This window comes from Saccopteryx bilineata, chromosome 3, assembly GCF_036850765.1.
Source record: "Saccopteryx bilineata isolate mSacBil1 chromosome 3, mSacBil1_pri_phased_curated, whole genome shotgun sequence".
Classification (NCBI taxonomy): domain Eukaryota; kingdom Metazoa; phylum Chordata; class Mammalia; order Chiroptera; family Emballonuridae; genus Saccopteryx; species Saccopteryx bilineata.
In genome coordinates this window covers 17,636,757-17,653,756 of record NC_089492.1, presented here as the reverse complement: position 1 = coordinate 17,653,756, position 17,000 = coordinate 17,636,757, and the positions used below count along the sequence as shown (strand labels likewise).

At 47.2% G+C, this 17,000-nt stretch overlaps 1 protein-coding gene across 5 annotated transcripts in view; it reads right to left on the bottom strand.

Annotated features, from left to right (window-relative positions):
- Positions 1-17,000, bottom strand: part of SAMD12 (sterile alpha motif domain containing 12) — a 392,266-nt gene that overhangs the window by 331,202 nt on the left and 44,064 nt on the right. For all 5 annotated transcript variants that reach the window (XM_066265772.1, XM_066265774.1, XM_066265771.1 and 2 more), the window contains exon 2: positions 7,884-8,062. In XM_066265772.1, coding sequence (XP_066121869.1) covers positions 7,884-8,062 — 179 coding nt within the window. The remainder of the gene's footprint in view (positions 1-7,883; positions 8,063-17,000) is intronic.

Below are 17,000 nucleotides of genomic sequence, written 5' to 3'. Positions count from 1 at the left end.
AATGTCTCCAGTCAACTCCCATTTATCTGCCTGTGGCTTACCCCGAACACCGGGCTCTCTCCTCCTGCCTCCAGCGCCAGGTTCCAGGCCTGCTCCTTCCACTCGCTGCCAAATGAATACAAACTCAGTCTAATATTAGCCTAATGAGGAAAGGCTATCTGCTGCCAAAGACTCGCCTGCTGTATCCCACAGCCCAACACAGGCAATTACTCACTGTTTCAGAGGCTGGCATCGCCTCTCCATTATATAAGACAGCAATCAAGATCCCCCGTGTCCCTCTCCGAGGGAGAGGGGCGACACGCAGCGTGCTAACCTCTTCTCTCGCCTGGCTGGCCAGATTCGCGGCAGAACAGATTACATTTTCCCTCCAGGTAAATAAATCATTTGTACATTTAATGTTAAGGGAATGAGGAAACCCTGGATGTGGAGCCGTTAGGCTCAGACTTCGATTCGAAATCCATCTTCTCCTCATTGTTAGCCAGAAACTTAAGGAAGTCATTTAAATCTTTTGTTTCCTCAGCTGCGAAACGGGGGTACGAGCGTTCTACACAGAAGGTGTGGGGCCGTCGCCCGTGTGTAAGGGATCTGCAGAAAGCCACTCTCCAAAGGCCACCAAGACTCTTGTCCCTCTGACTCACCACTTTGGAGGCTTTGGCGAATTGCTCACAAGGAATAAAAAACAGGCGTAACCTCATGAAACTTTTATTTCACAGATAAAAACATAGAAAGGGGAAGTTTTCTTGCGAGCACCTGGAAAATCAAATCTAGAAGCTGAGACTTCCTAATGTCCCAATACCATCTTTAGGCCATGTGAAGCCAGCAGGCAGGGCCAGAACCACCATCATCGCAGCCCGGCTCCTGCAGGTTCGCACTGGATTCGGACAGTCGGTAAAGAAACAACGGAGCCAAGAACTGATGGGCCTTCATCTTTATCCTAGCTTGCATCCGGCGGGCAAGTACAAATATACACTGGGCTCCAAAACCCAGTCACATTCAGTGCTCACAAAGCCACTGACTTATCTGAGTTTCCTAGAATCAAAGGTTTCTAGCTCACCAGACTTATTCACCTCAGTTCCCCATCTCCTTCCTTATCCCAGATACAAACTCTACACAAACTGGCATCTCACTCAGCACTCCGCCATCTTGGCTACTTCTCCTGGCCTCCTCCACGTGGCCTCTCTGCTCTCCTCTGCTCTCTCTTCTAATGATAATCTCAGGAACCAAGCGCACCAGCTCCCGTTCTGCCCCCATTTTATAGTGTAGCTTCACAACCTTTAATCCAATATACAAAACAGGGAAGTCTCCAATACAAAGTCACTTCTCCGAGGCATGATTGGATTGTACCACCCCACATCAAAAAGGGTGGGAAAGGCTTAATCCCAAAACCAAGCCCCAGGCTACAAGGATTCTCAACACACATTAATATCTCCTGGGTGACGGCCTCACATGGGCACTGCCATCCTCAACAAAGTGAGCATAATACATTTTATCTGCCCAACAGGCCACTTGTCAGGACACATCCCAGGGTTCCAAGATGGGGAGCAGCCAGGATATTCCCTGCTAATGGGGTGACTGTAACCCATACCCACCCACCAAGTTACCATGGAAACTCAAATTCCAAGCATTAGAGCACTTAGAAATATCACTTTTCAAAACAGACTCTTACTTTGACATTTTTTCCTAGGACTGAAGCCCATGTCCTCCAAGGCCCGAGGGCAAGGATCAGAGAGAATGTTAACACAACACTATTTTCCTTTGTCCATCTTGCTCCTGCACCAGACAACCTCTCTGGCTGCCCACAGCTCAGAGCAGCACTGTCCAGAACTCTCTGTGACGGTCTCTGTCTGTGCCGTCCAAGAGAGTCGCCCTCGGCACGTGGCAGCTGACCACCTGAAGTTTGGCTAGTACGACCAAAGAAATTCATCGGTTCACTTTATTCTATTTTAATAAAAGGAAGTAGCCACATAGGGCTAGTGGCTACCACATTTCATGCAGGCAGAAAACAAATCCATGCCCCTCATCCTAACACGCACATTCCCACGCCACCTAACTCCAATATACCGTTCCGAGCTGTTTCTACAGCGTGAACCTGGGCTCTGAGCAGACTGCTGCTGAACACACCTGAGACGTCTGCTGCCGCACCTCGGCTCAAGGTCCTCAGCCTTCATTGCCAAGGGCACTGTTGGGCAGATAAAAATGTATTATGCTCACTTTGTTAAGGATGACGCTGCCCGCCTGGAGGCCTTTGCCCAGGTGATATTAATGTGTGTTGGGGACTGGTTGTGGGCAGGCAGGATCCTTGTGGCCTGGGGCTTGGTTTTGGGATTAAGCCTTTCCCACCCGTTTTGATGTGGGGTGGTACAATCCCATCATGTCCCAGATAAGTGGCTTTGTGTTAGAGACTTCCCTATTTTGTATATTGGATTAAAGGTTTTGATTTCTACACTATAAAATGGGGGCAGAACGGGAGCTTGCTCTCTTGGTTCCTGAGATTAACATTAGAGGAGAGAGCAGAGAGGAGAGCAGAAAGAGGCCATGTGGCCAGGAGAGGCAGCCAAGATGGCGGAGTGTTGAGTGAGAAGCCAGTTTGTGCAGAGTTTGTGCAGGGAGAAGGAAGGAGATGGGGAACAGAGGAGAATAAGTCTGGTGAGCTAGAAACCTTTGATTCTAGGAAACTCAGATAAGTCAGTAGCTTTGTGAGCACTGAATGTGAGTGGGTTTTGGAGCCCAGTGTGTGTTTTTACTTGCCCGCCGGGTGCAAGCTAGAATTAAAGAAGATGACTGCCCGTCAGTTTTTGGCTCCTTTGTTTCTTTACCGACTGTCCGAATCCAACGCGAACCTGCATGGGCCAGGCTGCTGTGATGGCAGCCTTGGCCACTGGCTTTATAGGCACCTTCCACTCCTATTGCTGTGTATTTGAATTTACCCGTATTCCACAACAGAGGCCAAGTTCTACCTGCACCGGAGTACGCTCTCTGCAAGCGCCATCCTCCTGCTCCGTGAGGAAAGGACAATAAGGTAACTTCAGGCCCAGCACTGTCCAGGAAGGACCACAGTCTCACCGGGCTGTTTCTTTGGAAACTGCTAAGTGGCACGACACCTCGATTTCAGGAGCTGTGAGTGTGCCTTCGGCCTTCACAACTCAAGTGATAAAAAGAGAGGCATGGGAAAGAGAGGCTGTGGCTTCCTGTGTCACGGAGATTCATTGTTCTGTTGTCATCTCATCCGGGGCAGTTGTGCGTGCCCGTGTGGGTGAGGCGGCGGAAGAAGCTGAGTGCCTTCCTGACTCCTGTGCCTCCCAACGAGATGAAAATGCTCCAGGTCCTCTCGCTTGTGCCTTGTCCCACCTGCAAGGCGAAGTCAACGCAGCTTTGCATCCTGAGCTGGTAGAATGGCACACACACCTCTGGATTCCCAAGGGTAGTAGGTGTTTAGGACTTAGAGCGGTAAATATATCGTGCAGATCAACATTTCAATTGGATCTTTTATTTCCCCCAATTAGACTGAATGCTGCCTGACAATAAGGCTTAAACGTGAGCTTGGTTCTCCATCGCTTTGCCTATAAGAGCCAGAGGTAACTTGTATCACAAACACCCTTCTAGAATTAGGGTTCTAGTCTTTTGAAAAATTGAGACCAAAGGTCCCAAAATCATATTCTAAGAGAGAAGCAAAAAGGATGACTTTTCCCAGAAAAAAAATGTGTGTGTATACACACACACACACACACACACACACCACATAGATAGAGATAGATAGATAGATAGATAGATAGATAGATAGATAGATGTTTTTAAATGATGTAAAAAAAGGAAGATATATTTTTAAGTGATGAAAGTGATGTAAATTTCAGGATCAAAATGACAGATTAAGCTCATGCTTCAAACACACCCTGAGGCTCTAGAAACTTAAAGATAATAGAACATGTATTTTTTAATGTATATAACGCCAAGTTTAAAATCAAAGTACCAGAAATCACAGCAGTGAGGAGGCACGGAGCTCGCTATGCCCGCTGGAGATCCGAAACAGGTGACATGCTGAGGGACTGACTGGTTTCAAAGCCCAGTGTGGCCAGCCTCAGTGTCAGAGCCCACGACACGACAGGGAGCTGGAACCAGGTTCCCTGTGTGAAGCGTGCAACCGGGAAAAGGGGCCAATGCGGGGGGGGGGGGGGGGGGGGGGGCTTGATTGGCATTGTCAGTCAGCAGCCAAGGGATAGAATGTCAAATTGAAACATAATATAACACCTGGTCAAAGGTGTTACATCCCAAAAGATTCAGGAAGAGACCAACACAAAACACCTCATCAATGCTCGCCTCAGCAGCACATATATCAATACTAAAAAACACCTCATCGAATGGCTTCCGCGACCACACAGAGTCCCCAAGATAACTCTTACCCCTGGCAAATAACTTACCAGCAAGAATTAGAAGCCATGGAAAGAAATGCGTCACCCTAAAAGAATATGACTCACTGAACAGGAAAAGTCACAGCTGAGCTACTGACTGAAGTTAATAGGGCAATCTGAAAAAGGCTTTAAATAAATACCCTTCTTAAAGGAATACAATGAAAAAACAAACTCCAAACGGAAGTGGAAAAAGAAAAAGGTCTGTCCGTAATCTCAACTTCAGATATAAACTGCTGCTAAAATTGAGGAGTAAATTCTTTTAGACTCAGCGATGCCCTTATGCGGTGAAATCCATTTTTATACAAATTGGAACATGTTATACACACTGCATAGCAACCTGCCCTTCTCTTCCCTTCCCTACTTAAAAATAATGTCACACCCATTTTCCCACATAAATTCTGCTATAGACTGAATGTCTGTGCTCCCCTAAAATTCATGTTGGCACCTAATCACCAATGTGATGGTACTAGGAGGTGAGCGGGGCCTCTGGTAGGTGCGTAGGTAGGTACTGAGGGTGGGGCCCTCATGAATGGGATTTGCACCCCTACAAAACTGATTCCAGAGAGCGCCACACTCCTTTCCACCACGTGGGGACACAGGGGGATGACAGCCATCTATTAACCAGGAAGAGGGCCTTCACCAGACACTCAATCAGGCCGCACCTTGATCTTGAACTGCCCAGCCTCCAGAACTGTGAGAAATAAAACTTCATTGTTTATAAGCCATCCAGTCAAAGCACTTTGTTCCGGAGCGCAAATGGAGTTAAATGAATACACACAGGTCTCCCTCACCCTTAGAGCGGAAGAATTCTTTTCCACTGCACCCATAACACAGTGCTCCTTTCGCTGGCATCCTGTGAAGGGCATTAAGGCCGTTCCCAACGGTTTCATATTATTGTACAAACAGTGCTAGAGGGACCACTGCCCTGCAGACACCTCTGCACATCTGGATGACGGTCCCCTTAAGACAAAGAGAGAAATTCCTAGAGAGAAAATTAGTGGCTCAAAACTTACACACATTTAAAATATTGGTAACTACCATCAGACTGTCTTTCAGAAAAGCTGTACCAACTCCCATCACCGAGTGGCTTTGAATGCACTGCAGCTCTAGCCTGAGGGGTTCAGAGTAGGTCAAGTTACCCGAGATTCAATTATTTACCCAAGAAAAAAGATGACTCACAATTTCAATAACCCTCTAAATGCAACAGAAGAGAAGATTCAAATGTGTCTGCCCATGCATAAAACTAGTTCACATTGTCTGCGGTTCAGAAAATGGTTCGGAAACATCGGGGCATGCGATACAGCCGGTCTGCCGGAATGACACCAGGGTCCTTATTTTTAATTCTGCCTCCCCTCCCCCCAGCAAGCACCGCTGTCAGCCAGGGCCCTGTGAAAAGACCAATAAATGCCTAAGCTTTCACGCTTCTAGTCTGTTCACTCCTAAATATGATGTCAATGTGAAAACACTCAGAATCCCCTTTCAACCCCATCTGTTTGCAGGTTTCATTGCAGATGATGCGGATGAACTCAAATGAAGCTGGTGTCCAGGATGTGGTCTATTCCTGAGGAAGTGTTCGTGACAGATGATGGCATTCTCAGTGAAGCCGGCTTTTAGCACAGCAAACGCACAGCGACCCAGAGGCAAAGGCAGGAGCTGCCCACGTGGAAGTTCAGGCTTACTACAACATCGCTCAGTTTTAATAATCCAGAAGTAATTAAACCGTATCAGGTTTGAATCACACGTTTTATATCAAGCTGTTTTGCAAGTAAAAAGTGATAATGTGGAAACGTCAAATTAAATTTGAATTAAAATCAGATGAATATCAATAATTTGTCCTATTTTTTCCCCACTCTAAGTTTTAATATTTTAAGCATCCTTTTAAAAAGAGTCTACACAAATTGTCTCTTCCTAGTTAAGAAGATCATTAAGATAATCCGCCTTCCCCCACTCAAGATGCTGGTTGGTATCAGAGATTAATAAGATTTAGATGTCAAAATAGGGCTCACTGATTTGCAACTGGGCTCACAAACCAATCTTCAATGACCACCAACCAACTTCTATGAGGTGCAATCTCTCTTAGCTAAAGTCTAGTGCAGAATATATACAATAATTTCCTTGCAAATCATTCCCTACTCCCTGTCACACGCACACTTAGTATCCCTGTTCTTAATTATCCACACCAAAGAAGAGAAGTTACAATGGCAATTATTCAAAACTATGGAAAAAACAAAAAAAAATTACACTTAAGTTTGGAAGACACTTTTTAGGAGGATGGAGATGGTTATTCTGTGATGGCAAAGTCTCTACAGGCATATCTCATTTTTTGTACTTCTCACATGTATGGATTGTCTTTTTTTTTTTTCCAAATTGAAGGCTAGATCTCCATCAGTAAAAAGATTAGGACCATGCCACTCCAATGCTCAGGAACCTAACCCAAAATATCTTTGAGGTATTAAGGTTTTTATTGGGTGACTATAACATCTGTTTCCAAGGCACGCACAGATTCACTCAAACATTTCAAAGGACATTCCTTTCAGGAAATTCACAAGGGATAAACTGAATACCAAGTGATGACTAGTTCTCTCCATTTCTAAGGGCAAACTAATATGGCTTACTTCCAATACTGTGCACCAACATGAGCATCTTCATTTCTTTTAGACAAAAGCCCACGAAGTGCCAGTTTCATTGTGGCAAAGATTTTTAAAAGCTTTACTAATAACCACTTACCCTCCAACTCCCAGAGTACCAATGGGTGTTTTGTACCTACAGCTGGACTAAAGACTAGAAGGAACAAAGTATCCAATAAGCTAGAACAGTTGCATCTTTTCTTTATTAGGGTCCTGTTTACTATTGTCTACCTCCTAGAATTGTTACAGAGACACAATAAGCCAGTTACATCAAGAGCCTTTCAACCAGTATCTGAAATATACGGATATATTAAATGTCAGTTATTATTATTAACAGTGTGTGTCAGCAAAAGTCCCTTAATACTCTTGCAGCCAACTGGGCCTTTTACAAAATACCTCCAGATGCACCGTGTTACAAATACTTCCAGACACACCATGTTATTTTTCCTGCTCTACCAGATGAGGGGGGACCTTTTATGATACACACTCTATAGATGAAGAACCCGAGGCTTGGAAAGTCATTTGACTTGCCCAATATCATAAAATGATGAATCTGAACCTGGCAAACAACATTTTCAGCTTTAAACCCAAGGCGTTCTTCACTATAGCTCATGTTATACCATCCTCAGAACTTCACACTATGAGACTGACCACCAATGTGTTTCTATTTCACCCCAAAGGGGAGGCGGTCAGTCTTTTCACCCACTATCACCTATAATCAAGAAGCAGTGTTCATTAAACTGCAGGGACGATGGGAATCAGTGCTGGCACCATCTGCTCTTCCCCGTGGCCAGCCCACAGAACATCAGAGCTGCAGCTGCAGACCTGTGTGTGTCTGAGTGGTACCTACCTTAGTCGTCTCAGCTTCTGCCTGAAGTCGCTTGGGGGTCCCCTTGTGGTCAAGCACCGTCTGAAAACTTTTGTTTTTAATGACTTGAGACTCAACACCTTCACCTTCAATTTGCAGTTTAATGCCTTCGGCACGGGCAGGGTGATCGATACCTCGTGGATTCAAACCGCAGTGGAGAGCTAGGCAAGAGAGACAGGATAGAACTGAGCAAACAAATCATATGCAGGCGGTATTCAGGGCAGATGATACTTCACCTGGCCTAAGAGGGCAGAAACAAGGCTTCGGCGAGTGGGGAGGTGTTCCAGTAACTCTGGGAAGGAATCTGGTGATGGAGTGTGGCACGGTGGGAAACCCTGAGCTTGAAGTCAGAAAGACCTCAGTGCAAATCCAGAAACCATTCGGTCCGCAATGTTTGACCTTGAGCACATTACTCATCACCACGCTGCAGACCAGAATACCAAATCAGGCAGCTCCGTTCGTGCCTCCCACACGTGCAATTATTTCAACCCCTGCAGCTTGGCTGACATCTCTGCCTCGGTCTGGGAGCCTGCTCATTCCGTCTACCTCCTGAGTCTTCTTCTCTGTTCCTCGAGCATCCACGTAAGTCCACCCACTTATATTCATTCAACAAATATTTATTGAGCACTCACTCTATGTCATCTCACGATTCTGGAAACATGAATGCAGGATAGATGATAGATATTTCATTCAAATAACTCATAACCCAACAGAAGCAGACAAAACACAAAAGAATGAATGATTTTAAACCAGTTACAACTACTACAGGGAAGACAAAGAAGAGCAGAGTGGGAGGTGCAGTAGTCAAGCCTAGTCACCTCTGATTTCTCCTACCTCACTCTCCACAGCCTCTATTGTGGAGATCCCCACAGAGAAAATCTAAAGTCCATTTTCTGGGCATATTTACTCATTCAATAAATTCTTATGACAGTGACAGGAAATGATTTGACTTCGAGTGATGGGTAAACAACATAATCAACAATTCAAATGCTATAGAAGTGTTTACCTGAAACCTACGTACTCTTATTGATCAAAGTCACCCCGTTAAATTTAATTTTCTAGATAAAATTTTAAAAAAAATTCTTACCAAGCCCTTTCTACATTCCCAGCTTCATCAAAGAAATAGTAGCAATTGTTACAGGAACTATACATTCTACCTAGATGACCCCCACGAACCAACAAGCAGAAACGTATGGAGGGCCGAGGGTGAGGAGTGTATGTGCACACACACAGCACATGCGTGCTCTGAGGTCTCTACTAGGAAATTATGTCATCCCCCCATGTCCCCAACCCTCCAAAATTAGTTAAACTCCCACCCTTATTTCCTTCCTGTTGGCCTCAGAGGATTTAAAGCCAGGATCTTAAGTCCCCTCCCATCTCCTTTAAGACTCCACTTCATTGACTGACTCCTTTTAGACAACATCTTCCCCTTTCCCCTTTCTCCTCATCCCCCCTTTTCAAACCACCTTCTGTGAGTTTGAAAATTCTCCCCTTTATCAGCTCCCCATCAGGTCTGGGTTTCCTTTTCTCTCTCCCAGGCTTCTGAATATTATACACCTGACAGGTGAGAGAAGGCTCCCCAGAAAAGCGTTGAGCTAAGGTGTCCTCTTTCCACTCTCCGCTCCCTCCCGAACAGGTGCCATCTGTTCCATCACTTCTGATACAATCAAACTACCAGTGACCCTCAAATTTTAATTCTGGCCTAGCCAGTCCTCCCTTACGAGGTTCCACAGAAGTGAAACTGCCACGCAACATCGCCACGCCAATGTGCCACAGGCATCTGAGACGTGTTCAGTCGGAACGGAACCTTGCTTTTCCCATGAAGAGAAACATTCACCTTTTCCAGTCTTCTCCAGTTACTCACACAAACTCCAGAGTCATCCTTGATATCACTCTGACTCACTTCCCTTCGTCTGTCGCCAGACCCAGGAAGCTCCACGGCAAAATGCTGCTCTCGTCCACACACTGCTCTCGTCCACACACTGCTCTGGCTTACTTGGCCCCTGAAATCTCATTGTAAAAAAATGTAGAGGGCCACATCTCGAGAGTCTTCTCATTAAATCTTTCTAACGGCTTCCTTTTATAGCTAGAATATTCGAAACGCTTGAACACAGGCCGCCGGGCCCCACGCCCCCCACCCCCTTCTCACCTTCCCAGCGTCCTCGCCCACCACGTTAGTCCTCGTTTGCTGCCCTCTGGCCGCACACTCCCGTAAACACACCACGTCCTTCCACACCTCCTGGACGCTGGACGCGGTTCTTTGCCTGAAATGACCTTTCCCATTCTTCACCTCGCTGCCGCTCAGCTTTCAGGGGCTTCACTACCACCTCTTTGGATGTGCCTCCCCTTAACTCCCCTTCCTCAGCCCCACGCCCGCTCCCTCCCCGTGCGAGATCATGTGCGTGCCTGGAACGGCAGTATTCAGCAAATGCTGAACAACCTGAAACTGATGGTACCATGGGCCCTATGCGTGCGACTTTATACCATTTTATATGGAATTATCTGTAAATATCTCTTCTAGTCCCTAACCTTCCTAAAACCAAGGACCGGCCTATATTATGGTACATTATAATAGGCACTCAACATATATTATTAGTTCACAGCTTCTCCCTTGGTGCTGGATCTCTAATAGTCTTTCATGAAAAATCGTGAGACATAATTACAGTCATTTCAAAGATAAGAAAAATGAGGCTCAAAGACTCACAGTCACAAAAACGTTCTACAGGTGTCTGCTGAAGGTTGCAAAGATCATATATCATTTAGGGTGCAGATGAACAAACCCCAAACACATTAAATAGTACGAAAATGTATTAGCTTTTGGAATAGGAAGCCCGGTCATGATAAAAGCTCAGAGTTAGCTCATTTCCCAGTTTAACAGGGTCATTGAGGACTTGGAAATGTATTTTGAAATCTCTCCATTCTGCCATCCATCCATTACCCTCAGTCTAGGACCTCTCGTGGCGTGGAGAGCGACAAGCTTCTGGCTCTGTCTAGCAATAGAAACACCTTGGTTGGCCATTCTTTCCTCTAAGCTTTCTTCTTTTCTCATTAGATCAAAGAGAATCACAAGTGCATCAGTGAACTAAAGTTCTGGAAGTAGAGATAGGATTACCCTTAAACCAGCTGACCTTCAGCTAAGGTCAGTTCCCAAACGACACTGTTGCAGCTTAGCAAGGCAGGAACCACATGGATGCTGGAGAACCAACCACAATGCCCAATTCAGGTAGCAGTAGAAAGAGAACAGAGCCTATGAGACCACGAAGCTAATTACTGTTAATATAAATCAGCTTCCCCAGCTCCAAAGACCAGCCTACCCGCGAGGAACACTCAATTACAGATACTAAAATGGTGTCTACTAAGAAAAGGTGTGCCCATGTGGGGCGATGGGGGTCTAGCACGGGATGGGTTCAGACATCAACGAGGAAAAGCAAAATGAATAGCTTTTGACCTTTTTCTCTGGCATGATCCCAGCTGCTTCCTACCCTGGGATTCATGGCTTAGCCATACTGCTGAGCTCTGGTAGCTTCCAGAACCTTCCCCACCGCCCTCCTTCCCCACTGCCTCCCCACCCAATCGGACTCTAATATACATCCTTCACCGTTGCGCAGGCTGGTCCTCCCTCCTGGAAAGAGCCTAGACTCCACCGGAACCTGCGTCCTTCTCTGGGAGGTTTCTACTCAGCCCACGTGTCAGTTCAGACCTCTTCTTCAGGAAGCTTTGCAGTGGTCACTGGTGACCAGAGCAAGAACACCCAGGCTCTGCTTCCTCCGTGCAGACAGTATCCTAGTTTCCCCTCTTCTCAGTACTGAGGATGCCCACCTGTCCGCCCCGCCTACCGCCACTGCAAGCTGCCCGACAGGCTCCCATCTCGCCAACCCCCAGACCAGAACCTGGCTCCTGATAGAAAGCTAAGAAATGTGCTCGGCTGCGAATGAACCAGCAACCTCCTTTTCCCACAAATCGTGCCTTTAAATCAGAAACTTTTCTCTGCTCCTAAATACCTAGCATTCAAGATGTAAGGCATCTATAAACATGAGGTGGAACACGGTGTTTTGACTTTCTACGCACGTAGCCTCCTTCTACACGCAAATATTTTAATCCTCTGTAGCTGTTCCCTTCTCCCCTGCAGACCCAAAAGTTGATTTAGGTTCCTGTGCTTGGGTTTGTTTATTTAAAACCGTTTCTGACAGGCTTTGCTTTGTTTTTCCTGAAATTTCATGTCCCTACTACATATTTATATATTAAGCAACTTTCAGCTGGCCTCTTGCAGGCTGAGAGTCTGCCATTTCTTCGCTCATCTGGTAAAAGGTTCCCCGGTTGGCTTTCTCTTCTCTGTCCTCCTCCAGGTTGTCACTGCAGTTACTGACTCAGCTCGGTGGGCTCGGCAGCTCCCAGGCCAGTGTTGAGACCCCGTCACGTTTCCCTGATCTTCCCCACCGCCCGTGCTTTCCTAGGTGGGAACCGACACCGCTCCAGGCTGCTGTGGTCTTTACCTCAAGTGCCGTCACTCTCATGGTAATGTCGCCGATACTGAGCACATCAAAGTGAAGAGTTGAAAACCCATACATTGCATAAATAGTGCTTAAAATTTAACAGGGCAAAGCTTCGCTGCAAGTGCTCATATCTTAGCGTTGGTCTGAGATGCCATTGTAAAGGCACCGTCTCTATGTCATGTGAGAAAACCCGCTTCCCTGGAAATTTGAACACTGTGCATTACTGGTGGGAATATAAAAGGTTGCAGCTGCTGTGGAAAGCTGTCTGTGGGGAGTCCTTAAAAATGTAAACACAGACTTGACCATTTGATCCGGCCACTCAACCGAAGAACTGAAAGGAAGGACTCAGATATCAGTACATCCACGTTCAGAGCAGCAATGTTCACAATAAGTCAACAGGTGGAAATGATGCAAATGTCCATTGACAGATAAATGGGTAAACAAAATGTGGGGCATACATACCATGGAATATTATTCTCACACTTAAAAAGAAATGAAGTCCTGGATGCTATCATACGGCCGAACCCTGGAGATATTAAACTAAGTGAAATAAGCCGGTCACAGAAGGACAAATACATTATTTGATTCTCCCTGTATGGAGTAGTTGGAGTAGTGAAATTCATGGGGACAGAAAGCACGGCAGGGGTTCCAAGGGCTGGAGGAGAGGGGATGGGGGTTAGTGCTTGGAGCAGGGGCTGGAGGAGAGGGGATAGGGGATTAGTGCTTGGAGCAGGGGCTGGAGGAGAGGGGAGAGGGGGTTTAGTGCTTGGAGCAGGGGCTGGAGGAGAGGGGAGAGGGGGTTTAGTGCTTGGAGCAGGGGCTGGAGGAGAGGGGATAGGGGGTTAGTGCTTGGGGCAGGGGCTGGAGGAGAGGGGATAGGGGGTTAGTGCTTGGAGCAGGGGCTGGAGGAGAGGGGAGGGGGAGTTAGTGCTTGGAGCAGGGTCTGGAGGAGAGGGGATAGGGGGTTAGTGCTTGGAGCAGGGGCTGGAGGAGAGGGGAGGGGGGGTTAGTGCTTGGAGCAGGGGCTGGAGGAGAGGGGAGGGGGGGTTAGTGCTTGGGGCAGGGGCTGGAGGAGAGGGGATAGGGGGTTAGTGCTTGGGGCAGGGGCTGGAGGAGAGGGGATAGGGGGTTAGTGCTTGGAGCAGGGGCTGGAGGAGAGGGGAGGGGGGGTTAGTGCTTGGAGCAGGGGCTGGAGGAGAGGGGATAGGGAGTTAGTGCTTGGAGCAGGGGCTGGAGGAGAGGGGAGGGGGGGTTAGTGCTTGGAGCAGGGGCTGGAGGAGAGGGGAGGGGGGGTTAGTGCTTGGGGCAGGGGCTGGAGGAGAGGGGATAGGGGGTTAGTGCTTGGGGCAGGGGCTGGAGGAGAGGGGATAGGGGGTTAGTGCTTGGAGCAGGGGCTGGAGGAGAGGGGAGGGGGGGTTAGTGCTTGGAGCAGGAGCTGGAGGAGAGGGGAAGGGGCGTTAGTGCTTGGAGCAGGAGCTGGAGGAGAGGGGATAGGGGGTTAGTGCTTGGAGCAGGGGCTGGAGGAGAGGGGATAGGGGGTTAGTGCTTGGGGCATTGTTTCAGTTTGGGATGATGATCAAGTTCTGGAGATAGATAGTGCCCGACAGTGTGAATATTCTTAATGCCACTGAACCATACAGTTAACAATGGTTAAAATAATACATTTTTTTATGTATATCCTAAAATAAATAAAATTTAAAACAAAACAAAAAACCCTGCCTCCTCTCATTTCATCCCCCGACTGCCTCTGTATGTGGAAAGAGATGTTCCAAAGAGAATTTCCTTTAGTCCAAGTTTTGAGAGGTTATCAATAATCTCATGGTGATTTTCAATTAGAACTTTTGGCTTGTTTGTTTTTAATGGATAATAACCAACGCTCAACAGAGTACTTTAGAATTTCCCCGGGAAGAGCACGTTCTCCAAAACAAGTCCTTGCCTGAAAGAGGTTCTTCAACTGCTGGAGGTGAGCCCGGGCCCTCCTGGGCCTGGCCTCTGGGGGATCCCATTGTGACGCGACTTAGGGCACAGGAGCAGACTACCCAGAGGTTCTAGGCCTCGTTCTGTCTCCTCAGGATGAAGCGAGAAGGGAAGCAGATGTCCTGACATTGCCGTCTTCATCTGCCAAGAATTCACCCCGCTTCTCGGTGTCTTTAATCCGCAGGCACACGTCACTCTCCCTGCAGTGAAACAAGGGCGGAGCCTCCTGTGTGTTGAAGGTGCCCTGGTTCTGAGCTTTTCTGTCAACAGAGGCAAAATCAACAGAGGCAAACACTCCCCCCACCCAAGGCTGCTCTGGCCCCTGCACGAGGGCATCCCCCATCACAGAAACGACTCCCAGGTCCTGACATGCTCTGTGCTTCTCTGCTCCTACAGAACTCATCTTTGTACAGAATAGACTCTTCCCTATTCTCATGGATAACCTTTCAGGAACTAAGAAATGTCTCTTTCTTCCACTATGAAGCTTTAACTGATTTGGCACCCAGTATATCCTTCTAAGCAATGTTGACCACCACCTCTTTTTCTTACTAGGAAATATGTTGTGTGTCTGCATGCACACACATGTGTGTACCATGCACTGCACATATTTATTAACACACTTGTCTAGTCTATGACTGGGAATCCCCTGAAGCAAGTGACTACTTCTTACCAAGCTTTACAGACGTAGCGCCAGACAAGTGACTCATCTACGGTAGGTGCTCCGTCACTGTTACGGAATGAGCAGAAGCATGTTGGAAGGAACCTGATTCGACCCTACTCCCTGCTATTCCCTTCTGATGAGCAATGTATATTTCTTTTTCAAAGGAGCCAATAAAAGCTGTTTCCAATCTAATTGTGCAATTCACCAAAAATGGTAAATCGCAGAAGCATAGAGCTGTCCGGAAATGATTTACCTGACTGCTTTCTGCTGAGCAAAGACGGTCCTGTTCATCTGTGTGTACCCAATAAATGCTGCTACATGAGCGAATGACCTTGGAGACAAATACATTCCAATCGCATTATTGCCTATTAGAATTGAGATGCACTGTCCACAGTACCACATGTATGTCTCACTCCTGGCTAGAGATCAAGTTCCTGAGGACACAGGCTGTGCTCCATACCTCTCTAAGTAAATATACTCTTACAGACATTTGCCAAATACTGGTTTAATTAAGGGAGGTGACCTACCATATTCATTGGGTTCTAAGGCCAATGAGAACAGGGGAAGGAATAATGTGAACAGGAAGGGTTGGACCCTAGAATACCGCACTCAGGCTCCCTCACCAGCTCACCAGCTGGCAGCCCTGACGACTACGGTGCGGCCGCTGGAGCTGGGCCTGGATGATTCCGCCCCAGACAGATGTTCAGGCCTGGATGACTCTGCCCCAGCCAGATGTTCAGGCCTGGATGGCTCCGCCCCAGCCAGATGTTCAGGCCTGATGACTCCACCCCAGCCAGATGTTCAGGCCTGGATGACTCGGTCCCAGCCAGATGTTCAGGCCTGGATGACTCTGCCCCAGCCAGATGTTCAGGCCTGGATGACTCCGCCCCAGCCAGATGTTCAGGCCTGGATGGCTCCGCCCCAGCCAGATGTTCAGACCTGGATGACTCCGCCCCAGCCAGATGTTCAGACCTGGATGACTCTGCCCCAACCAGATGTTCAGGCCTGGATGACTCCGCCCCAGCCAGATGTTCAGGCCTGATGACTCTGCCCCAGCCAGATGTTCAGGCCTGGATGACTCCGCCCCAGCCAGATGTTCAGGCCTGGATGGCTCCGCCCCAGCCAGATGTTCAGGCCTGGATGGCTCCGCCCCAGCCAGATGTTCAGGCCTGGGTGACTCCGCCCCAGCCAGATGTTCAGGCCTGGATGGCTCCGCCCCAGCCAGATGTTCAGACCACATGCATGTGTGTCAGAGCACTGCCTCTTCCGAGCCACGTGGCGCCTGCTCACCCTGGCCCGGTGTCTACAGAGACAACTTCATCTTTGTAACAGTCAGTTAGAAGGGATCCTCGTTCCCCAAAGACTACTTAAGTGTAGTCACCACATCAAGTATTCACCGTTTCTCCTCATAATATCTGGACTAGATCATCTAAATAGAGCATAAGTTAAAATAATGCCTAACTTACATATTTCAACATCAGTAAAATGGGGAAAAGTCTCTCCCTAAGGCACACAAACATTAATTATTCTCATTCATGAAGAGAATACGAAGGTGGATATATCAATATTTAGAGGTTCTATGAAGCTTTCAAGAGAATTCAAGTGTCAGATTAAGAGAGAAAGGGAACTACTACACAGGTAACTTTAAATCACTTTTAACCAACACTGTAAGACAGATTTCATTGTGAAGCAGTGCCCAAACACACCTATCTATGCATATGAATTGGAGATGTTATGGGATAATATTTTTCTTTACCGTAAGTGATCTACTATAATTTTTCTTATGTCCTATATTTTTAACATGTGCTTTATTTTTTAATAGTGCCTCTTGGGTGCTTCTGAGAAGATGGAATAAATGTATTTTCCTTAGTTCATCCCGCGAAGGAAAAATAAAAACCCTGAGCATGACCATGAGACAAAAATAAGAGGATCTGAAAGGGAGAAAGAAAGAAGACATTTAGGGACCTT